This window comes from Podarcis melisellensis (genome assembly GCF_964234715.1).
Source record: "Podarcis melisellensis genome assembly, chromosome: 13".
Classification (NCBI taxonomy): domain Eukaryota; kingdom Metazoa; phylum Chordata; class Lepidosauria; order Squamata; family Lacertidae; genus Podarcis; species Podarcis melisellensis.
Genome location: NC_138545.1, coordinates 3488680 through 3512718, shown reverse-complemented (window position 1 = coordinate 3512718; position 24039 = coordinate 3488680). Strand labels below are relative to the sequence as shown.

The following is a 24039-nucleotide window of genomic DNA, read 5'->3' as shown; positions in this document are numbered from 1 at the left end:
AGCACGCCAGGCCCTCCTGTCTTCCACTGCCTCCCGCAGTTTGGTCAGACTCATGCTGGTCGCTTCGAGAACACTGTCCCACCATCTCGTCCTCTGTCGTCCCCTTCTCCTTGTGCCCTCCATCTTTCCCAGCATCAGGGTCTTTTCCAGGGAGTCTTCTCTTCTCATGAGGTGGCCAAAGTATTGGAGGTGGCCAAAGTATTCCCTACTGGGAAATAGGGAAATGTAAATATATCTTTTGTTTCACTTGATGGGTGTTTGGTGGAGGGCAAGGGGAACCATGGGGCAGGGTCTAGGATACTCAGATTACTGCCGCCAGACCTCCCCTTTCATGATGTAACTGTGATGTAGTTTGGGGGGGGGTGTAACATGGGGATCAGCAGCTAATAAAAATTTGGGTTCTCTTTTGTTCGGGGCTTCCATCTTGTTCCACCTGGTGGCAGGTGGGAGTCCTGTCGCGACAGCCTTCAATCAAGACCAAGCCGACTGGCTGCTGTTTTGCTCTGATATTCCTGGCTGGTGTCCTTGTTTTTTGTCCAAGGGAGCCCTCAGATTTCTCCATTAAGTGTCATCTAGTCCAAACCCCTGCAATGCAGGAATGTCAACTAAAGCACCGACGGCAGGTGGCTATCCAACCTGTGCCAACTCCAGCCTTCTGGCAAAGGCACTCTTCACATGCTCAGAAACACTGCTGTATAACTTCATGGAAAGCAGAAAGTGAAGTATTCTGCTTGGAGAAGGGGGGGGTTAAACCAACTGCAGAGATCCAGGAGGGAGTTTTTTATTTCCACGGCTAGCAGCTCAAAGAAGGGGCCGCTGGGAAACTTGCACTCCATTTTTCAAATACATTTTTTATTAAATTTCCAAAAAGTTCACATAAACAGCCCCAATACATGATAGATTTTCTTTTTTTCGACTTCCCATCCCATTTCTCGTGATGTTTCCTCTTCCATTTTTTTTCTTGCAAAAGCAGGGGTATCTGGAAGATCGTGGGAGGGGGGGGGTTGTGTTCCAGGACGCCTGGGTCCCCTCCTCGCTTCTAAGAGGCTCCTGCGAGAGGGGAGGCGTCGGAACCGCGGGGCTCCTGGGATCTCCCATACCTGGGCGCTGGAAAAACCCCCCTCCATTTTTCCAAACATTATAAAAATAATAATTTATTATTTATACCCCGCCCACCTGGCTGGGTTTCCCCAGCCACTCTGGGCGGCTTCCAACAAAACACTAAAACACAATAACCTATTAAACATTGACAGAATTTCCAAAAAGTTCACATAAACAACCCAAGACATGAAAGCCTTTTCTTTTCTTTTGCCCATTTCCCATTCCATTTCCCCCCTCTTGCAGAAGCAGGGTGGGGGGGTCTGAAGGGTCAGTGGGGTGCCAGGACGCCTGGGTCCCCTCCTCGCTCCCGCATCCCCCATACCTGTTCTAGGGAGACGCGTGAGACGCGACTGGCGGGGCGGGGGCGGAGAGAACGCCCGCCCCGGACGCCTGGGTCCCTTCCCTCCCTCCCCCCCTCCTTCCCGGGCGTCCGTCGGGGCGGAGACCGGCGCCTGCCCGCCCCCCCGGCCGGTCCCTCCCTTATAAAGCGCGGCCGGCGCCGAGATAAGCCCAGCTGCGCGCAGCGCTGCGCTCCACTTCCTGCGCCGGCACCGGGACCTGCCCAGAAACCTCGCCTCTGCTCCAGGTACAGCGACCCCTCCGGCAGGATCGGGCCCCCCCTGTCCTGTTTTCCTCCTGGGTGGTCCTTCCCCCCCCCTTAGGACACCCCCCCTCCAAAGGATCCCGCCCCCCCAGGCACTCCCAGGCCCTTTTGGGTTGGGTAGGTGGGGGCCTTTTCCTGGGCTGAAATATTTCTAGTCCACCAGCCATCCCTGAAGTCTTTTCCTGGTACAGCCCGCCTCTTTCTGGAAGATCAGGTTTTTAATTCTGTTTTAACAACTTGTTGTGCTTTGATCTCATTCCCTTCGGGTTGTTGTTGTTGTCGTTTTAGATACAATTTATTCATTTTATATAACCAAAACAAAACAAACACACATTCAAAAATCCACATCCTATATCTTAATTGGCTTCCCTCCACTCTCCCTCCTGGTTCCATTATTTGATACTTATTCACGTCCTTATATCTTAATCCAATTTCAAAACCTTGTTCCTGTACTTACAAGCGACCTTTAGAAGTTCAACTCATGTAAAAGCTATACACAAAGCTTACAGAGTACGCCTTGAAAAAAGTTCCCTTTTTGAAAAGGTTGTTTTTGACCATAAGTTTTTTGGGGGGGTCTCTCTTGGCTTGGGGATTTTTTTTTTAAAAAAAGGAGGTTCACAGGTTTGTAATAATAATAATAATTTATTATTTGTACCCCGCCCATCTGGCTGGGTTTCCCCAGCCACTCTGGGCGGCTTCCACAGAGACCAAAAATACACTATAATGTCACACATTAAAAACTTCCCTGAACAAGGCTGCCTTCAGATGTCTTCTGAATGTCTGGTAGTTGTTTTTCTCTTTGACATCTGGTGGGAGGGCGTTCCACAGGGCGGGCGCCACCACCAAGAAGGCCCTCTGCCTGGTTCCCTGTAGCTTTGCTTCTTGCAATGAGGGAACCACCAGAAGGTCCTCGGCGCTGGACCTCAGTGTCCGGGCAGAACGATGGGGGTGGAAACGCTCCTTCAGATATACTGGGTAGAGTTAGGAAGGGGGACCTCATGGGTCATCTAGTCCAACCCCCTTTCAATGCCAAACATGGGGTTCAAACCCAAAACCCCGAGATTAAACTGATCAGACCTTCTTCCTCTTCCTCAGCTGAGTGCATCTTTTGCCAACATGGCGCCCCTCCCCAGATGTTTGGACCACAACGCCCAATGCCCTGACTCAGCTTGGCTCAATTGTTGTGGAACTGCCCCTCCAAAGTTACGCCCTGAGCTCCTTGTCAAAACTCCCAATTTTATTGCAGGTTTCCTGCTCGGACCCCAAGCTAGTTGTATTGTATTGGAACCCATATTTTGCTCCGCCTCCTGTCCGAATAAAAAAATATTCCAAGCAGAGGGACTGAAAATAAGATTCCTCCAGCCTTACAGAGCTTCAACCTTTGAATTGGTCGGTTGCTTAGACGAATTGTCTTCAAAACTCTGAAATCTTTGAGAAGGGAAAGTCAATTTATTTTGGGGGAAAGGTGATGAGTCAACCTTAAGGGCTCTCTGGGAAGGAAGTCACATAAAGGAACCCCCCTCTTGTTATTTTACGGTATTTATACACGCCACTTAATCGATGAAAATCTCTACATGAAATCTCGTAATATGTTCACAAGAAAATGCTGGTAAAATCAAATCTTTACAAATAAGGAGATGTACAATTTGTCCAAAAAAGGAGAAGCCAAAATTGAGTGTTAAAATGATACAAAGTGTGTATATATACATATCTATCTATCTATCTATCTATCTATCTATCTATCTATCTATCTATCTATCATCTATCATCTATCTATTGTTTGATGTATTACAGTATTTTAATATTTTGTTGGAAGCCGCCCCGAGTGGCTGGGGAAGCCCAGCCGGATGGGTGGGGTATAAATTATTATTATTATTATTATTATTATTATTATTATTATTATTATTATTATTTATAAAATAGAATTGTAGGGTCTTCTAGTTCAACCCTGAGCCAAAGAATCTGACAGATGGCTATCCAACCTCTGTTTAAAAACTTCCAGTGAAGATTTAAAACCCTCCAGTGTGTAGCCCTATTGAATGCCCCATTCTTGTCTTTTCCTTACACACTTGCTTCAATTTTCCCCCTTTCCCTTTGTCGAAATTATATTAAATTAAATTGCAAGATCTCTGGGGCACAGCTTCCACTTCTGCCTGGGCTCTGAGATTTCCTGTGCAGCCTCACATATTTGCAACCTTGATGTCTAGAAACATTTTCCCCCTCTGAAAAAAGAGAGAAAACAACAAGAGCAAAACAACCAAGCAAGCTTTTCCGGAAGCCTGGTTCTGAGGCCCGGACATTGTCGGTGTTTGTGTGAGAATGCTAAAAGTTCCCTGTGAATTTTCAACGGCGTAATGTATTTATGTTTGTAAATGTTTGCTGCTTGGAGGCCCGAGCCGCAAAAAGTAATTACCTGTCTTGAGATGAAACATGCATGTGTCAAAGCGAGGCGTCAAAAAGGACGGGGGAAATAAATGCATTCAGTTCTTAATCACTGCCTTGACCTCAGCTTCTTCTGGTCTATTTGTAGAAAAGAATCTGCAGGGCAGGGCTGGGAACTCAAGATGTTGTTGGACTCCAACTCCCATCAGCCCCAGACAGGCGGGAGCCAGCGATTATGGGAGTTGTAGTCCAATAACATTGGGAGGGACCCACAGGCTTCCACCCCCTCCTTTAACAACATGTTTAATGCGTCAGAATAGTTGCTTACTCACACGCAAAGGTTCAGAAGAAGGCAAGCAAAACTACTGGCTGGATAGAAAGTTTGCAGCATTCGAGATTTGAGTTTAGAGAAAAGGTTATAGGCAGCGGGGTGGAAGTTGATAAAACAAATGATAGGGAGCAAGAGAATAGAGGAAAGCTTTTTCCCTCCCTCATAACAATAGAATATTCGGGTATCTGAGGAACGTGAACGTCGGCAAAGCCAGGACAGATACAACAAAGTCCTTCTTCCCACTGCGCATGGTTTAAACTGTGGAACTCCCTGCCACAGCAGGCAGAGACAGCCACCAAATTAAAGGTAAAGGGACCCCTGACCATTAGGTCCAGTCGTGACCGACTCTGGGGTTGCGGTGCTCATCTTGCTTTATTGGCCAAGGGAGCCAGCATACAGCTTCCGGGTCATGTGGCCAGCATGACTAAGCCGCTTCTGGCGAACCAGAGCAGTGCACGGAAATGCCCTTTACCTTCCCGCTGGAGCGGTAGCTATTTATCTACTTGCACTTTGATGTGCATTCAAACTGCTAGGTTGGCAGGAGCAGGGACTGAGCAACGGGAGCTCACCCGGTCGCGGGGATTTGAACCGCTGACCTTCTGATCGGCAAGTCCTAGCTCTGTGGTTTAACCCACAGCGCCACCTGTCTCCCACCAAATTAGATGGCTTTAAAAGAGGATTGGAGAAATTCAGGAAGGAGGAGAGGGTGATGGATGGCTATCAACCACGATGGCTGTTCTGTGCCTCCATGAATAGACGCAGCAATGATTCTGGATCCCAGTTTTTGGAAACCGCAGGAGGGGAGAGTCAAGGGCCGTTGGGAGTTGTAGCTCAGCGGTGCCTGGAGGGCAGCTTCTTGGAGACAGCTGCTTGGTGGTGCGTTGATGTGCTCAGACAAACGGGGAAAGCAAAGGCAGCGAGGGAACAAGGCTCCAGGCCCTGCTTCAGAAATCCTGTACGCATCCATGTGCCCAAACCTCTGCGTCTTTCTCCCTCTTCCTTCCTGGGAGATGGTGTGTGCACACCTGTCGACACGTTGTTTGGCGCTCTGCTCCAGCAGCACTTATAAGCGCCTCTCCTTGATATAAAATCTGTTCCTTCCCTCCCTCCGCCCCTTGACCCATCCTCGGCCTCCGCCAGAGAGGTGATCTCGGGCACAAGACTGGGACCCACCCAATGCACCGGGGGTTGTTTTGGGTGCCACCAGACTCCCTGTTTTGTTGTTGTTTAGTCGTGTCCAACTCTTCGTGACCCCCTGGACCAGAGCACGGCAGGCCCTCCTGTCTTCCACTGCCTCTCGCAGTTTGGTCAAATTCATGTTTGTAGCTTCGAGAACACTGTCCCACCATCTCATCCTCAGTCGCCCCCTTCTCCTTGCACCCTCCATCTTTCCCAGCATCAGGGTCTTTTCCAGGGAGTCTTCTCTTCTCATGAGGTGGTCAAAGTCTTGGAGCCTCAGCTTCAGGATCTGTCCTTCCAGTGAGCACTCAGGGCTGATTTCCTTCAGAATGGAGAGGTTGGATCTTCTTGCAGTCCATGGGACTCTCAAGAGTCTCCTCCAGCACCAGAATTCAAAAGCATCCATTCTTCGGCGATGAGCCTTCTTTATGGTCCAGCTCTCACTTCCATACATCACTACTGGGAAAACCATGGCTTTAACTATACAGACCTTTGTTGGCAAGGTGATGTCTGCTTTTTAAGATGCTGTCTAGGTCTTGAGTAACTCGGAGAAGCTATGAGCTATGCCGTGCAGGGCCACCTAAGATGGACAGGTCAGAGTGGAGAGTTTTGACCAAACATGATCCACCTGGAGCTGGAACTGGCAAGCCACTCCAGTATCCCTGTCAAGAAAACTCTCTGTTTAGTAAACCCAAAGTCTCCTGCTGTCTCCACGTCCTTCGGCGTTTGTGTGCAAACAGTCTCTGCTCCTGTCGCCAGCCAGCCGTGCCTGTTTATGGCTACTTGACGTGATGGCTGTGGTCTGAGTTCAAAGGGACCTCCAAAGATCATCCATCCCAGCCCCTTCAAAGCAGGGATCTCAGCTAAAGCATCCACGACAGATGGCCATCTGACCTCTGCGTCAAAACTTCCAAGGAATGAGAATCCGCCTCCTCACAAAGGTGTCTGTTCCACTGTCGAACGGCTCTTGCTGTCAAAGTTCTTCCTGCTTCTAGATTCCAGTTGCTGCAGGAGGGAAGAGTTGGCCTCGTGTTCGAATCCTGTTTGACGGCTTCCCTTCCGGGCGTGTGGTTGCCCCCTGTGAACAGGACGGTGGGCCACTGGCCTGATCACAACAGGCTGTTGTTCCGCTCCGATGCGTACAACTCAATCCGCAAATTCTTCATTCTTTCTTGTTTTAAATTATTTTTATCCAGTTTTTCCAATTAATGTTTACATTCAAACTCACATACAATCATACCTCGGGTTACAGCCGCTTCAGGTTGCGTTTTTTCGGGTTGCGGGCCACCGAAACCTGGAAGTACCGGAACGGGTTACTTCCGGGTTTTGGCGGTCGTGCATGCACGGGTGCTAAATCGCGCTTTGCACATTTGCAGAAGAGCCAAATTGCAACCCGCACATGCACAGACACAGCGCTGCAGGTTGCGAACGTGCCTCCCGCACGGATCACGTTCACAACCCGTGCGTCCACTGTATAGATAAAAACAAATGCAAGATTCTTTCGAATCTATAGACTTCCCTCTACCCTTCCCTGGGTTCCACACTTATCCTTCTCTGCTGCATATTTTACATCATCCCGTTGATTAATTATCCATTACTGTACATCCAAAGTCTTTGTTATTTTGCAAGTGTTATTTGAGTCCTGTTAAAGAGTTCAGTTGTTTACAGTGTTCTTCCAAGTACGATATAATTTCCCCCTATTCTGTATTAAAGTGTTGCCCTTCCTGATTTCTTATTTCTTTTGCGGCCTTTTTCGCCATCTCTGAATAGTCCAGGCTTCCTCAACCTTGGCCCTCCAGATGTTTTTGGGACTACAACTCCCATGATCCCTAGCTAGCAGGACCAGTGGTCAGGGATGATGGGAATAGTAGTTTCAAAACATCTGGAAGGCCGAGGTTGAGGAAGTCTGGAATAGTCCATCAGTTTGGTCTGCCATTCCTCTCTGGTAGGGACCTGGGCGTCTTTCAATCACTGGGCTGCAAGCGTTCTGGCAGCTGACATATTTACCTGGCAGGCGAGACACCTTGATCACAAATGCTTCTTTCGCAAGGTGAAGTCCCTCCTTCGCAACTTTCCTTACATACTTTATGACCACTTCTCCATAGTAATTGTTGTCATACAATTCCATTCACCGTATTGATGGGTTTATGAAGCATTTCTGTATCCTTCTGCTGTGCTGAAGAAGAATTCCATGAAACAGTGGTTACCGTATTTTTCGCCCTATAGGACGCACTTTCCCCCCTCCAAAAATGAAGGGGAAATCTGGGTGCGTCCTATGGGGCGAATGCAGGCCTTCGCTGAAGCGTGGAGAGCGAGAGGGGTCGGTGCGCACCGACCGCTCTCGCTCTCCACGCTTCAGGAAGACATTCGCAGCCTAGGCAGCCCTGCGGGAGGTCCCGAAAAATACGGTATATCTGGAATCACTGTCTGTTTGCGGACCACTTTGGCAGCGTTGGACATCATAAAACAAACCTTTGCGGCTTGTTTTCACCAGATACGATTCTGACCTATTGCTTCTTTCAGAGACTTGTACAGTGGCACCTCAGGTTACATACGCTTCATGTTACATATGCTTCAGGTTACAGACTCCGCTAACCCTGAAATAGTGCTTCAGGTTAAGAACTTTGCTTCAGGATGAGAACAGAAATTGTGCGGTTAAGAACGGACCTCCGGAATGAATTAAGTACTTAACCCGAGGTACCACCGTATAGTTTACAAAGATTTTCAGAGACTTAAAAGACTTATATTTATTTGGTTCTACGTTTTCAAGAGAATCCACCCAGAGTACACATTTTGTGACTTTCAGAGATTTATAAGATTTCTGTTCATTTGGTTTTCCAGAGAGTATATATTTTATATTGTTTAATGTTCTGAATAGATTATATAAAGAGATCATATCGACATCGTATTGGTGTACTTGGTCATCCTGTTGCCTTTGGATATGACTGATACTTACCTGGCAGGCGAGACACCTTCATCACAAATGCTTCTTTCGCCAGGTGAAACCCCTCCTTCGCAACGATGCCGGGCACCTGTGACGCCCCGGGGCGGACGCCCGGCCTGGTGACCTTGAACGTCGGCGGCAAGCTCTACAGCACCACCCTGGACACCCTCACCCGCTTTCCCGACTCCATGCTGGGCGCCATGTTCCGCGGCCCCCAGCCGGCCCTCACCGACAGCTGCGGCAACTACTTCATCGACCGCGACGGCAAAGCCTTCCGCCACATCCTCAACTTCCTCCGCTTTGGCCGGCTGGACCTGCCCGAAGGCTACGCTGAGCTCTCCCTCCTGCGGGCCGAGGCGGACTTCTACCAGATCCAGCCGCTCCTGGAGGAGCTCCGGCAGGTGGAGGCGGAGCGCTGGCGGCAGAGGAGGAACGCGGTGCTGCACGCCGACGTGGACGTGCGGAAGCGCCTGGTGCACTTCAACGTCCGCCGCGGGCCGCAGAACTACGAGCTGAGCTCCAGCTGCCTGCACATCTTCACGGCCAACGTCTTCTGCACCGATAAACACTTCTTGGCGCTGCTGCGGAGGCGGCTGGGCCAATCAGGCGGCGGCGTGGAAGAGGGGCATTCTGGGAAGGGTGTGGGGCAATTCTCAAGGAATACGGGCTCTGGCACGGCGAGGAATTCCGTCGTCGGCAACGGAGATTTCGGAGGGCAGAAGGGGCGGCTGAGCGGTTCGGGGACTGACGGCGAGCTGGGGATTTGGCCGGGCGACTCCACGGACGAAGACGAATCGGACGAGGAGGCCTGGGACTACTCCCCGGTGGGCACCAAGACTTGCCACCACCTTTGCCTGGAGTGGGCGCCGCGCCCAGCCGAACTTCCGGTAGCCGAGTACGCCAAGCAGAAGTTGCAGCCGCTGGCGGTTGGCGGGCGGGAGGTCCGTACGGGCCACGAGTTCCTGGAGGAGGTGCTGAAGGTGGCGCTGGCGCAAGGCTTCCGTGTGGATTCCGTCTTCCCCGACCCGGCGGATATCCTGAACGCCCGCTCTCTGCGGTTCGTCCGGCACTGAGCCTTGTGTGACCAAATGCCGGGGGCGGGAAGGGGGAGAGGAGCAGCGGCGTGCAAGGATCAGCGCCGTCTTAAAGGAAGATGGAGATGGTAAGAAACTGGAGGGGAATTAATGGAAGAGGGGGGAAGGTTGCTGCTTGTGGAGTTCAGCTTGCAGGGCGAGTTCCATATATATATATATACACACATATATATACACATTTTTATTGGGACGCGGGTGGCGCTGTGGTGCATTCTTTGATATGTTATTATCACTAATACAGTCAAACCTCGGTTCTTGAACATCTTCATTTTTGAATGTTTCGGCTCCCGAAAACCCGGAACGTTTTTGAACGTTTTTCGGAAGTCGCAAGTCCGACGCAGCTTCTGTTTGAGTGCAAGAAGCTCCTGCAACCAATCAGAAGCCACGCCTCGGTTGTCGATCGTTTCGGATTATGTTTGAGTCTACATGCAACTATGACCATCAGGTTCCCTTCCAATTTTACCATTCTGTGATTTTAAGAGGGCCTCCTCTGCTGATCTTAACGCCCAGTAGGGTCTGCAAGGACGGAGGCGACATTTTACCCCTCCCTACCACCAAACCCGGGATGCGGGTGGCGCTGTGGGTTAAACCACAGAGCCTAGGGCTTGCCAACAGAAGGTCAGTGGTTCGAATCCCCGCGACGGGGTGAGCTCCTGTTGCCCGGTCCCTGCTCCTGCCCACCTAGCAGTTCGAAAGCACCTCAAAGTGCAAGTAGATCAATAGGTACCACTCTGGCAGGAAGGTAAACGGCATTTCCGTGCACTGCTCTGGTTTGCCAGAAGCGGCTTAGTCATGCTGGCCACATGACCCGGAAGCTGTACGCCGGCTCCCTCGGCCAGTAAAGCAAGATGAGTGCCGTAACCCCAGAGTTGGCCATGACTGGACCTAATGGTCAGGGGTCCCTTTACCTTTACCTGTACATTTTTATTAATTTTTAACATATTAATTAACATTCATGCAACAGAGCTTCTCGTCTTATACAATATTTTTTTTGGACTTCCGTCAACACCTCTGATGATTTTCCATACTTATCACTTATTATGCATTTCTTAATTCCATATTACCTTTAAATATCTTTAACTAATAATTCTCATTATCTTTTTTGTGTGTGCAACATTTCTAATAATTCTCCTTACAAAACTTCTTGTAATCCTACTAGCGTAATCTGCTCATCACAATCACTTTTCAAGTACTCCAGTCCTCTGAGAATCTCTGGTCCCGCAGGTTTCGAATCCTTCCTGTTAGTTTATCTAATTCTGCATAGTCCATCGGTTTCATCCGCTGGGCGAGTTCCATAGCGCTGAACTGTGGAACTCTCTTCCACAAGAAGCAGCGGTGCTTCTGAACGCCACACGAGGGGAGAGTCCTGTGTTCGAATCCTGCTTGCAGGTTTCCCATGGAGGCATCTGTTGAGAAGAGAATTCTGGACCAGGTGGGCCATTGCCTGATCCAGCAGGGCCTTTCCGGTGTTCAAATGCTTGTGAGCCTTCACCCAGTGAAACCAGCAGTTTAAAATTCTGTTCTGAACTCGGAACTGGAAAGTCCTGACCTCAAAGTCCTGGCAAGTTGCTAATAATAATAATAATAATAATAATTTATTACTTATACCCCGCCCATTTGGCCGAGCCTCCCCAGCCACCCTGGGCGGCTTAAGGAAGAATGAGGTGAATTTTAAATCTATAAGTCTTATGAAATTATAAATGTACAGTGAAACCTCAGTTTTTGAACTTAATTTGTTCCAGAAGACCGTACAGCTTCCGAAAAGTTCGAAAACTGAATGGGCTGGCTGCAAAGTCAATGGGGAAAAAAATGAAAAGCACAGCTTTTGGCTTCCAAAAATTGTTCGAAAAAGGGAGCATTCACTTCCGGGTTGTCGGCGTTTGGGTTCTGAATTGTTTGGCTTCTGAAGCGTTCGACAAGCGAAGTTCCACTGTATTTTGTATTTCATAAAATGCCTAGAAGTGTGTTTGTAAAAAGAAAACCACAACAACAACCAATCAAGTGGTGTGTAGGTTTTATGAAATAAATTAAAATTCACGAAATAAAATGTACGCACCATTTATTTTTATTTTTTCCAAACAAACCTCAAAGCAGTTTATGAAATGCAAAATGAACTTTTTGCCATTCTCCCCAGTGAACCTGCCTAGGTTCTTGAGATCCTTTGGGGGGAATACCATTTTTCAGTCCCACGACCCTTCCGGGACGTGGGACAGGGCCTTCTCGGTGGTGGCCACGCCCAAACAACTTTGGCACTCCCTTTCAAGAGAAGAAAGACTTGCTCCCTCTTTGGCCACCTTGAGTCGTGGTCTCGGCGATGTGTGCGTGAGAAAGGAAAAATATAAAGGGTCCTCTCAAGTCTGGGGAAAATATTTCTGAATTTGGACCCCAACATCCCGGTTCCTCAAACTGTGGTGGATGTTTCAGAACAGACAGGAGAGAGATGGAGGCAGTTTTGGAGAGAAAACTTAAAGAGGCCGTGCGGCAAATCAGTAACTTTCGGCAGGACTTGGATCTAGGTTCAGAGTTCAAAATATCGGCAGTCAAAAGTCAGAGCAGGAAGCCAAGCGTTCTCCCTGCTGAACAATGTTTGCATAAGATACTGTGGACGCTCGGGTTGCGAACATGATCCGTGCGGAAGGCACGTCTGCAACCCACAGCTGCGTCTGCGCACGCCCAGGTTGCGATTTGGCGCTTCTGTGTATGCACAAAGCACGATTTAGTGCTTTTGCGCATGCACGACCGCCGAAACCCATAAGTAACCCGTTCTGGTACTTCCAGGTTTCGGCGGTCTGCAACCTGAAAAAAACGGAACCTGAAGCGTCTGTAACCCAAGTTTGACTGTAAATATATTTTTAAAAATTAAAAATTGTCCAGTAGCACCTTAAAAGTAAAGGGACCCCTGACCATTAGGTCCAGTCGTGGCCGACTCTGGGGTTGTGGCACTCATCTCGTTTTATTGGCCGAGGGAGCCGGTGTACAGCTTCCGGGTCATGTGGCCAGCAGGACTAAGCCGCTTCTGGTGAACCAGAGCAGCGCACGGAAACGCCGTTTACCTTCCTGCCGGAGTGGTACCTGTTTATCTACTTGAACTTTGATATGCTTTCGAACTGCTAGGTTGGCAGGAGCAGGGACCGAGCAATGGGAGCTCAGCTCGTCGCGGGGATTCGAACCGCCGATCTTTTATCAGCAAGTCCTAGGCTCTGTGGTTTAGACCACAGCGCCACCCACATCCCACCTTAGAGACCAACTAAGTTTGTTCTTGGTACAGTGGTACCTTGGGTTACATACGCTTCAGGTTACAGACTCCACTAACCCAGAAATATTACCTCAGGTTAAGAACTTTGCTTCAGGATGAGAACAGAAATCGTGCTCCGGCGGCGCGGCGGCAGCAGGAGGCCCCCATTAGCTAAAGTGGTGCTTCAGGTTAAGAACAGTTTCAGGTTAAGAACGGACCTCCGGAATGAATTAAGTACTTAACCCGAGGTACCACTGTATAAGCTGTCGTGTGCATGCACACTTTTTCAGATAGTATAAGGATTGTAAGGGAACGAAAGGAAGAATTATTATTATTATTATTATTTATACCCTGCCGATTTGGCTGGGTTGGAATGCTCAAAGCGACCTTATACAGAGTCACACCAATTGAGCTCAGTGTTGATGACACGGGCTGGCAGCAGTTGCTGTCCAGGGTTTCAGGCAGCGGGTGTCTACCTGGAGATACCGTCAGGGGTTGAACCCGCAGCCTTCTGCGTCCCAGGCAGGTGCCCTCTCACTGATCTGCAGCCCGTGCTCTGAGCTGTGCGGAAGACCAGACCATTAATAATAATAATAATAATAATAATAATAATAATAATTTATTTATATCCCGCCCTCCCCAGCCGAAGCCAGGCTCAGAGCGGCTAACAACAATAAAAGTAACACAATTTACATAAAACCACAATCAGTTAATTGAAATACATTCTAAAATCTTCTCCAGTAATTTACCCTCTTTTATTTGTCAACGTTGCTTGACACTTCTGACACCACTTGGCTGCAACACTGTGATGTTTATGAGCATTCCATGCAACCAGGCAGCAAAAACGCTTGGGATGTTTGTAGGCCAGCTTCTTTTTTTTTATTATTATTTTTTTTTTATTAAGTTTTGCATAAATATATTTCACAGACATACAACAGACAAAAGTAAATGAAATAAACATAAAAAGAAAAGAAAAAAAAGAAAAGAAAAAGAACATAAAATACGTACAACATGAACAACACAACTTACATTAATTTTACAACAACATTGATCGACTTCCCTTTATCTCGATTTCGGATAATGTTATCTTAATTATCTTTCTGCTGTATCTATTCCAAAATAAAATTTATAACATAGTAAGCGTTATCTCATGCCTACTGTGAATTTTTTTTTTTTTTAGATACATCTATATTTCTGATTAACATTTTGATTTTCCCTTTGTCTCTATTTCCATATATATTCTAAATTTATCCCATTCATTACTAAATTTTGTATGTTTTTGATTTCTTATTTTCTGAGTCAATTTTGCCAATTCTAAATAATCCATTAATTTAAATTGCCACTCCTTTAATGTTGGGGTTTTTGCTGTTTTCCAGTACTGTGCTATGAGGGTTCTAGCGGCCGCTGTTGCGTATTGAAGAAGGGTTCTATCTTCTTCTTTAATATCTTTGCCAATTATCCCCAGCAGGAAGGTTTCAGGTTTTTTAAGAAATGTATATTTGAGAATTTTTTTTAATTCATTATAGATGTAGGCCAGCTTCTTTGAGGGAAAGGGAAATTGTCACTCAGGGGAAAAGTGGTTTCACACAGGCCCTAAAGGAAAGGAGGAGTTTTGTAGGGAAGGCTGGGGAGTGAGCAGAGTTCATAGATGGAGGGGAATAATAATAATAATAATAATAATAATAATAATAATAATAATAATAATAATAATAATTTTTTATTTATATCCTGCCCTCCCCAGCCGAAGCCGGGCTCAGAGTGGCTAACAACAGTAAAAGTAACACAATTCACATAAAATCACAATCATTCTAAAATACATTCTAGAAATGTATTTAGAAATACATTCTAAAATCATTCTCAGAGGAGGAGGTTGGCTGCCAAGGTCAGAGTGTTCTGGGGTTTAAATGAGAGGTGCTGGGGCTCAGCCCCCGGGAAACCCTTCCCTCCCGGTCCCAGCACCTCCCTGAAGAGGGAAAGGAACTTTGGACGTGTGCAGTGGTACCCCTGTTGTTCCTGCTGCCCCGAAAGTGCTCGAGATAAATTTCTGGCTTGTCTCAGAGGCCGGATACCAGGGAGCGCTGACTCACCTGGGCAAGAGGGTTGCCAGGATCTGGGCGTCGCTTCCTCCAAAGTCGGCCAACCTGTCTTTACAAAAGGGAAGGAGGGGGCCGGTCACCTGGGCCCCTCCCAAGCCCAAGGAAGATGAGCTGGTTGTGTTTAGTGGGTTTAGCTGCAAGGATGGGCTGGGGATTCTGGGAGATAGGGCAGGACTTCCACCTGAATTGTGGTTCCTCCATTATTATTATTATTATTATTATTATTATTATTATTATTATTATTACAATGGCCCTTCTAGTCCAGCCTCCTGTTCTCAGAGTGGTCAACCGATGGGGGAAACTCCCACGCAGGATTTGAACCCAAGACCCCTCTCCCCTCTTGCGATTCCCCATGACTCATATTCAGAAGCATTTGCTGCCTCCCAAACGAGAGTCCTCTCCTCTGTGAATTTCTCTGATTGTTTTTGAAAGCTGTCCATCGCCGCTTCCTGTGGCAGGGAGTTCCACAGGTCAACTGTGGAGGAGGACTTCCTTTTATCTGCCCTGCATCTTCCAGCCTTCAGCCTCGAGCGATGTCCACAAGATCTAGCATTATGAGAGAGAGGGAGGAGAACTTTTCTCTTTTCCCGCGCCAGGCAAAATCTTATAAACTCCTGCCATGGTTTTTCAAACTTGCCTCTTCTCCATAATAATAATAATAATAATAAATTTATACCCCACCCACAGGGCCGGATTTAGGTTTGATGAGGCCCTAAGATACTGAAGGTAATAGGGCCTTTTCTATGTCCAGCTGTCCTTTGTCAACAACAAATTGTCGCTGTTTTTTTGTGTTGAATATATGCTCTATGGTCATTTATGGACCTCATAGGTATCTCAAGCCATTTGCCCATGTTGCCCTGCAACCAGTCCATGCAGAATGTCGGCACCCTATATATAGAAAGGAGCAAACCAGGGATATTTTAGGGAGCAGGTGAGCAGGCGGGGCCCATGACTTACATTTTTGGAGCCTACACAACACAAAACTCTGTTGCTGTAGGCAAGTTTTATTTTATTTGTTTTTTATCTTATATTTTGGAAATGTACATCCAGGTTTTTTCCCCTTTAAATTTTTTTGGGGCCCCCAAGAGAGTGGGGCCCTAAGCTATAGCTTGTTTGTTGTTGTTGTTGAGTCGTTTAGTCGTGCCCGCCTCTTCGTGACCCCCTGGACCAGAGCACGCCAGGCACTCCTGTCTTCCACTGCCTCCCGCAGTTTGGTCAAACTCATGCTGGTTTCTTCGAGAACACTGTCCCACCATCTCGTCCTCCGTCGTTCCCTTCTCCTTGTGCCCTCCATCTTTCCCAACATCAGGGTCTTTTCCAGGGAGTCTTCTCTTCTCATGAGGTGGCCAAAGTCTTGGAGGCTCAGCTTCAGGATCTGTCCTTCCAGTGAGCACTCAGGGCTGATTTCCTTCCGAATGGAGAGGTTTGATCTTCTTGCAGTCCATGGGACTCTCCAGAGTCTCCTCCAGCGCCAGAATTCAAAAGCATCCATTCTTCGGCAATCAGCCTTCTTTATGGTCCAGTTCTCACTTCCATACATCACTACTGGGAAAACCATAGCTTTAACTAAACGGACCTTTGTTGGCAAGTTGATGTCTCTGCTTTTTAAGATGCTGTCTAGGTTTGTCATTGCTTTTGAGATAGTGGGACAGTGTTCTCGAAGCTACCAGCATGAGTTTGACCAAACTGCAGGAGGCAGTGGAAGACAGGAGTGCCTGGCGTGCTCTGGTCCAGGGGGCCACGAAGAGTCGGACACGGCTAAATGACTCAACAACAAACAGGGAAACTGTCTTTCTTCATCGGAGAGTTCCTCCATCCCCTTGACCGTTTGGGTTGGACCTTTTCCAACCCTTAACAATCTCTGTTTTGAGTCGAGGCGACCAGAACTGTGTATGTCTTGTTCCAAACAGGGGGAGAGATGGGTTGAGGTGTGTCAAGGCAAACACTGAACCATTCTGGCTCTCCTATCGGCGTCTGAGATCTCGGGGTGGTTGCAGAGTGGTACCTCGGGGAGGCCAGATGGCTGGTGGGGAGGTTGATCTTTGTCTTTCAGGGCTGACAAGCAGGCTATTGTATTATGGGCTGCCGGCTCCCAGAATGCCAGCCTTTGTTATGGGTCTGTGCTGTGGGGAGCTCAGTTCAATGGGGCTCGCAGTCTCTCTCCCTTCTGCTCTGGTTGAGATTTATTTCATTTTGCAACAGCCACGACAACAGATGGAAAGTGAAAGGTGAAATGCGTTCCAGCTATAAAATGGGCACACAGAATGAGTATTGTGGTGCGTGGGTTTGAATAACAAAGCGAAGAATACCCGTGTTGTCAAAATTCCAGAGGGAGTGTTACCAAGTCTCTGAGGCAGATTTGGGACTGTTTTCTGTTGAGTTGCAATTCCTATTTGTGCTGTCCAGGTTGTATATAAGACCATTAATTTTTTTTTCCTACAACATATCTACATCGGTGTCATCAAAAAATAGTCAGTAATGTTAATTTTGGGCAGCAATCAATCTTTTTCTTTAGTACAGTGGTACCTTGGGTTAAGAACCTAATTCGTTCTGGAGGTCTGTTCTTAACCTGAAACTGTTCTTAACCTGAAGCACCACTTTAGCTAATGGGGCCTCCTGCTGCCGCTGGAGCACGATTTCTGTTCTCATCCTGAAGCAAAGTTCTTAACCTGAAGCACTATTTCTGGGTTAGCGGAGTCTGTAACCTGAAGCGTATGTAACCTGAAGTGTATGTAACCCGAGGTACCACTGTAATATTGATCATATCTGTCAAAATTAAAGTGATGATATGTGCCAAGTTTATTGTAACCCCTCCAGCAGCAATGGAAGAAAACTTTTGAAAAGAAAATTTTTGACTTTTGCAAAGGAGTGCAATAAATACCATCTGTGTGGTAATTTCAAGGAGTTTTCCCTAAGGCAACTGGAAACGAATTTTAAGGGTCGTTGTTCCATCCAGCTGTTTTTGGACTACAACTCCCATCATCCCGAGCTAACAGGACCAGTGGTCAGGGATGATGGGAATTGTAGTCCCAAAACAGCTGGAAGGCCAAGTTTGGCCATCACTGGGCTAAATCAACTCTACAGCTCTATGATTTCCAAAATTTAACAGTCTCTTTTTTTTATTCTTCTTCTAGGTTTTTATTAAAGTTTCCTGTGCCTTTGGCTTCCCGCAGCTGAGCTGAATTTCTGGGGTTCTCCGTCCTGTCTCACCTCACCCAAATCTTCCACCTTAGAACCACAGCAACCAAATACCCTACAAAGGGGAGACTGGGCTGAAGACGGCTGGATGGGTTTCGAAACACACAAGTCCATTTTTGGGGGGAGAATCATCATCACACAAACAAACATTAGCGCTTTTCACTGAGGACACTTTGACATTAGGGTGAAACGGGCTGTCTCCTGGCTTTAGCAATTGTGTGCCTTTTGGAAAACCCAAAAAGCACTTTTTTTTTAGCACTCACAAAATGGAACCTTTGAGGGTTTCTCGGGAAGTCTTAATGATGAAACCGGTTTCAATCTGGTTTGGTTTTGCAAGGAGCACTGTGGCTTTTTGAATTTAGACCTGTTGTCTTGTTTCTGACTGCCTTGTAGCTATATTTTTTTTTTTTTAGGCACATAATCACTTCTCAGGTGGTGGGAATGTTGGCCACTGCCTAGGCTAGCTTTTGCCAAACTGGCAACCTCCGGACTACAACTCCCATCATCCTCAGCGTCGCGTTGGCGGGGCATGATGGGAGTTGTAGTCCCATCGGCAGGCCACCATGTTGGCAAAGGCTGGTCTAGCAGACTTCCTGGTCGCTAAGTGGGTATAAACTTCACATTTTCCTCTCGCATCATTCCCTCGACACGCGAACATCTGGATAGTTGCTTTTCGAAGCTGTGTTTTGGTGGAGACGCACACCCCCTCCTTTGGAAACGGCCTGGGCCTGTTGGAAGAAAAATATTGCATTTGCCACGGTGGTTCTCAGCGCAACTGGAGATGCTCCATTATTCTTAGTGCCCTTTGTGTGGTCTGTATTCTCCTCGGTTAGAGAGCCAAACATCTGTTTCGAGAGAAGAGTCACTATCGTCCTCCTTCCGCCGCTGACGGTGAGCAGGTGTGTCGGCCTCGGGGGTTGACCGCGGTGTTGCAGTACAATAAAGCTTGCTTTTTAATAAAAATATACAGACTTTGGTGAGGATATTGGGGGGTGGGAATGGAGGAAATTGGGAATTCCCAGAAAATGCACACCTTTGTTTGTGGATGTGCGGAGAAGCAAACATAAAAATAAATTCCTGCCGTATCAAGCCATGTATCTCAGCACCCTTGCAGTAGCTTTAGAGCAAAACCACAACAACAAACCTATGGTTACGTGAAACAAACACACAAGACGTAACAGGCTGTACTTTTGAATAAATAAGGTATACTATTCATAGTATCCAATTGTAGATTTCAAAGGAAGTCTCATAAAGTTCAACGAAAAGAGCAGAAGACCCAGTGGATCAGTTCATTCTCTAGTTAGTTCATGCACAAGGCCCATACATGTATACGTATTTATTCCACCTGTCTGTAACCACTACTATGCTATAAGATCCCTGTTTTACTGATGAAGCCTAGGATGGCGAAAAAAGGCTAATATTCCGGAAATCCTTGTCTTAGACTCTGTGAAAGGATTCTGTGGAACTGTAACAAGCCTTCATGTGGATTATTGGACTCTTACAAACAGACAGGTGGACTAGACACTTATACAGTGGTACCTCAGGTCAAGTACTTAATATGTTCCGGAGCTCCGTATTTAACCTGAAACTGTTCTTGACCTGAAGCACCACTTTAGCTAATGGGGCCTCCTGCTGCTGCCGCGCCACCAGAGCACAATTTCTGTTCTCATCCTGAAGCAAAGTTCTTAACCTGAAGCACTCTTTCTGGGTTAGCGGAGTCTGTAACCTGATGCGCATGTAACCTGAGGTACCACTGTACATGTATGGACCTTATGCATGAACTGACTAGAGAATGAACTGATCCACTGGGTCTTCTGTTTTTTTCTGTTGAACTTTATGAGACTTCCGTTGAAATCTACAATTTGATACTATGAATAGTATGCCTTATTTATTCAAAAGTATAGGGACGCGGGTGGCGCTGGTGGTTAAACCACGGAGCCTAGGACTTGCCGATCAGAAGGTTGGCGGTTCTAATCCCGGTGACGGGGTGAGCTCCCGTTGCTCGGTCCCTGCTCCTGCCCACCTAGCAGTTCGAAAGCACACCAGTGCAAGTAGATCAATAGGTACCCCTCTGGCGGGAAGGTAAACTGCGTTCCGTGCGCTGCTCTGGTTCGCCAGAAGCGGCTTAGTCATGCTGGCCACATGACCCGGAAGCTGTACGCCGGCTCCCTTGGCCAGGAAAGTGAGATGAGTGCTGCAACCCCAGAGTCGGCCACGACTGGACCTAACGGTCAGGGGTCCCTTTACCTTACAGCTGGTTACATCTTGTGTGTTTATTGAGTAGCTTTAGAGCAGGCATAGGCAAGCTCCGGCCCTCCAGGTGTTTTGGAACTACAATTCCCATCATCCCTAGCTAGCAGGACCCAGTGGTCAGGGATGTTCCCTCAATGGCCAAGGTTTGGCGCGGTCGACTTGAATGCAGAGCTCCACCCTCATGCATGAAAGGGGACTGGCGGTCAAATGAGATGAGAAGACCCCTGTACAGGATCAGGCCAAGGGCCTCACCTAGGCCAACATCCTGGCCCAGTGGGAAGCCCTGCTTCCCCTTCTCTGCCTTCCCAGAAATGCACGTGTTCCTCAATATATCCATTTCGCCCTCCCCATTTCGCAACCTGCACTTTTAAAAAACGTCTTCAACTGAAAAGCTGAAACCTCATTGTGAAGGCTCTGCTTATTTATAATCCCACAGCTCTTCCACGAGCTCATGTCATGCTGTTTCCTTTTAAGTCCTCTTCGCAGGCTCTCCCAGAGGAATGCGGCTGTCCCCTCTCGGGAGCAGTATACAGGGGTCCCTTGGTTCTCAAACGCCTTGGTACCCAAAACAACTTGGAACCCAAACATTGCAAACCCGGGGTTCCGGTTAGTGGACATTTTTCGGAAGCCAAACGTACTCCATTTTGAGTGTTACGCTTTCGATTTGGGTGCCACACTTCTGTTTTGAGTGTTACGCCGACGTCTGCCTGTTTTTGCTATTTATTTTGCATTTTTGTGGCTCTCTCTTTGTTTTTTGCGACTATGTGGAACCCAGTTCAACTACTGATTGATTGCTTGTGTGACTGCAGCATGTTGTGTTTATTGCTTTCATGTTATGGATCGATGGTCTCGTTAGAGAGTAAAATTCATGTTCATTTGCTGTTTCAGGGGATTGTTTTTAAAAGTCTGGAACGGATTAATCCGTTTCACATTACAGTGGTACCTCATGTTTTACAGATGCTTCAGGTTATAGACGCTTCAGGTTACAGACTCTGCTAACCCAGAAATAGTACCTCGGGTTAAGAGCTTTGCTTCAGGATGAGAACAGTAATCGCGTGGCGTCAGCGGGAGACCCCATTAGCTAAAGTGGTACCTCAAGCTAAGAACAATTTCAGGTTAAGAATGGACCTCCAGAACAAATTAAGTTCTTAACCCGAGGTACCACTTTACTTTCTATGGGAAAGTGCGTCTTGGTTTTGGAATGCTTTGGTTTTGGGATGGATTAAGTTTGAGAACCGAGGTACCACTGCACTGGGCTAGATCATGTCCAGCAAAAGGCACTCCTCCTGGCCGGCTTTTTGAATTGATGTGTTCTTTATCAGCTGCTTGCAGCTCTGGGAACTGACCGGCAGAGGGAGAAAAATATCTCTCTCTCTCTCTCTCTCTCTCTCTCTCTCTCTCTCTCTCTCTCTCTCTCTCTTTCTCTCTCTGCAGGTTGAAGCACAAAAGAGGCATTACATTAGACTTATTTACAGACCTGCGTCGTCATCGTGTACCTGCTAAACCTGTTCAGGCTCTCAACGCCCACACATTCCCCCTCCTCCTCTGTGGATCTATGCGCAAGCTCTGATGTGGCCCATCTTAAACACTCGGCAACAGGCCCCAACACGCACTGCTTAAATATTGAATCTTCTTCAAAGCAGGCCTGTCACGCCGGCACACTTTTAATGCATAACGCACAGCAAAGCTTCCCTGGGCTGGCTCTGTTTTCTAAGTTGGAGGTGGTGGTGGGGAATGCCCTCCGCACATGCACAGAGGTACTCTCTTCTTGGCTAGCTACATGGCCTAAGAGCTGGTGCCTTGGGTGTTTGGACGCACGAGATTTGGAGGCTTGAGATGGGGCAGGAGGCTCTGTCGCTCTCCGTGAAATGTTTGTCTTCTGAATCTGACGCAGCGCGGGAATGAAGAGGCTCTCACAATCACATGTTCTCACTCTCCGTCATGCAGTGTTAGAAACTGAGATACGAACGCTGGGAGCTCAAGGGCACCTTAAACCGAGGTTACGGGCACAACAACACATTTTCCAGGCACACATTTTTAATGAGATTGCAAAGCTGAAAATGAATGAACTGCAGCTAAAGTATTATAGTGGGACCTTGGTTCTCAAACTTAATCCGTTCCGGAAGTCCGTTCCCTAACCAAAGCATTCTGAAACCAATGTGCCCTTTCCCATAGAAAGTACAATGGTACCTCAGGTAAAGTACTTAATTTGTCCGGAGGTCCATTCTTAACCTGAAACTGCTCTTAACCTGAAGCACCACTTTAGCTAATGGGGCCTCCCGTTGCCGCCACGCGATTTCTGTTCTCATCCTGAAGCAAAGTTCTTAACCTGAAGCACTATTTTACTCTAACAAGACCATCAATCTATAAAATGGAACCAATAAACAATGTACTGCAGCCACACAATCACAAAGACAAGACCCCAAAATCAGCGGCAATTTTGTTGTTGACAAAGGACAGCTGGACATATAAACAGCCCCATTACCTTCAGTAGCTTAAGGCCTTATCAAACTTAAATCCAGGCATGGGTGGATGAGTGGTCAGAGAGGGAAGAGGGGATTGTTCGGAGCTGAAGAGGCAACAGGGCTAAGTGAGTCTAAGTCCAGAAGCGGAAGTAGAGTGAGGTGACCAAGGGGCAGAGATGAGTCTGGCTGGCGAAGACCCCAGGGTGTCTTCCCCTCCTGCTGTGACAAGAACTTCCTGCCTGGTCTCACAGAACTAGAAGAGACATGATGAGGACAGAGCGTTGAGAGACAAGGTGTTAGTGAAGTCTCAGATTGCCTGGGAAGGACCTGGCCAAGGAGGAGCCGTAGGGAGCTGTGGAAAGGCCCACAACCACCTCCTAGAGGCAAGATCTACCAAGAAACTGGATTGTTGTTGTTTAGTCGTGCCCACCTACTAGTCACATGCAAAAGGAAGGATATTCCAGGCCAGGAGGAACAGGAAGTTTCGACGGGTTGGACCAAACATCCTCTTGCTCGTCCACTGTAGAAAAACAAGGAATGTTGTACTTGACTGCTCCCAGTGGATCACATAATATAATTGTTACGGAAGAATCTAGGTGTGAGGCTGCTCAGTCCCCCAGCTGGTCAGGCAGAGCCCGCGGGTCCCTGCAGAATAAAGGAAGGAGTCCAGCCACTAACCGGAGCAAATAGCCATAGACCAAAGTTTATTGTGCAACAGGTTCAAAGAGGAATTTTGAACCCCGAGGATGGGGTGACAAGGACTTTTAAAACTTTCCCACCATATCCCAGAATACAGTTCGTACAGCATCATTGCTACATCACTGACATGTCACAAAAGGGGAGGGGAGACAGGGGTTGGGACGTGGGTGGTGTTACCGGACAAATCCGAGGGCTCCCTTGGACAAACAGAGACACCAACCAGAGCAAGTCAGAGCAAAACAGCAGCCAGTAGGCTTGGTCTTTATTAGAAGAAAGACTGTCGCGACAGGGCTCCCACCGCCCACGAGGTGAAGCAAAATGGAAGCCCCGAACAAAAGAAGACCCTAACTTTTATTAGTTACTAATCCCCAAACTACACCCCCAGAATTACATCACATCTACATCATGATTACATTAAAATTAGGAGGAGTCGAGGAGGGGCTACACAGGTAATCCGA

At 47.6% G+C, this 24039-nt stretch overlaps 1 protein-coding gene and 1 long non-coding RNA gene across 2 annotated transcripts in view; both read left to right on the top strand.

The window, feature by feature from the left end:
- Window positions 1-1606: 1606 nt before the first annotated feature.
- On the top strand, window positions 1607-19127 carry KCTD11 (potassium channel tetramerization domain containing 11). The gene is made up of 3 exons (XM_081886981.1): window positions 1607-1687; window positions 8597-9703; window positions 18101-19127. The coding sequence occupies exon 2, from the start codon at window positions 8619-8621 to the stop codon at window positions 9612-9614; it is 996 nt and encodes a 331-aa protein (XP_081743107.1). The 5' UTR covers window positions 1607-1687; window positions 8597-8618; the 3' UTR covers window positions 9615-9703; window positions 18101-19127.
- LOC309355945 overlaps window positions 1695-24039 on the top strand; it is a 124347-nt gene continuing 102002 nt past the window's right edge. The window contains exon 1 of the long non-coding RNA XR_014162655.1: window positions 1695-2840. This is a non-coding gene — a long non-coding RNA (uncharacterized lncRNA). The remainder of the gene's footprint in view (window positions 2841-24039) is intronic.

Bases quoted from the DNA above. Each gene is read 5' to 3' on its own strand.
- KCTD11 (XM_081886981.1), top strand. From the start codon at position 8,619: ATGCCGGGCACCTGTGACGCCCCGGGGCGGACGCCCGGCCTGGTGACC.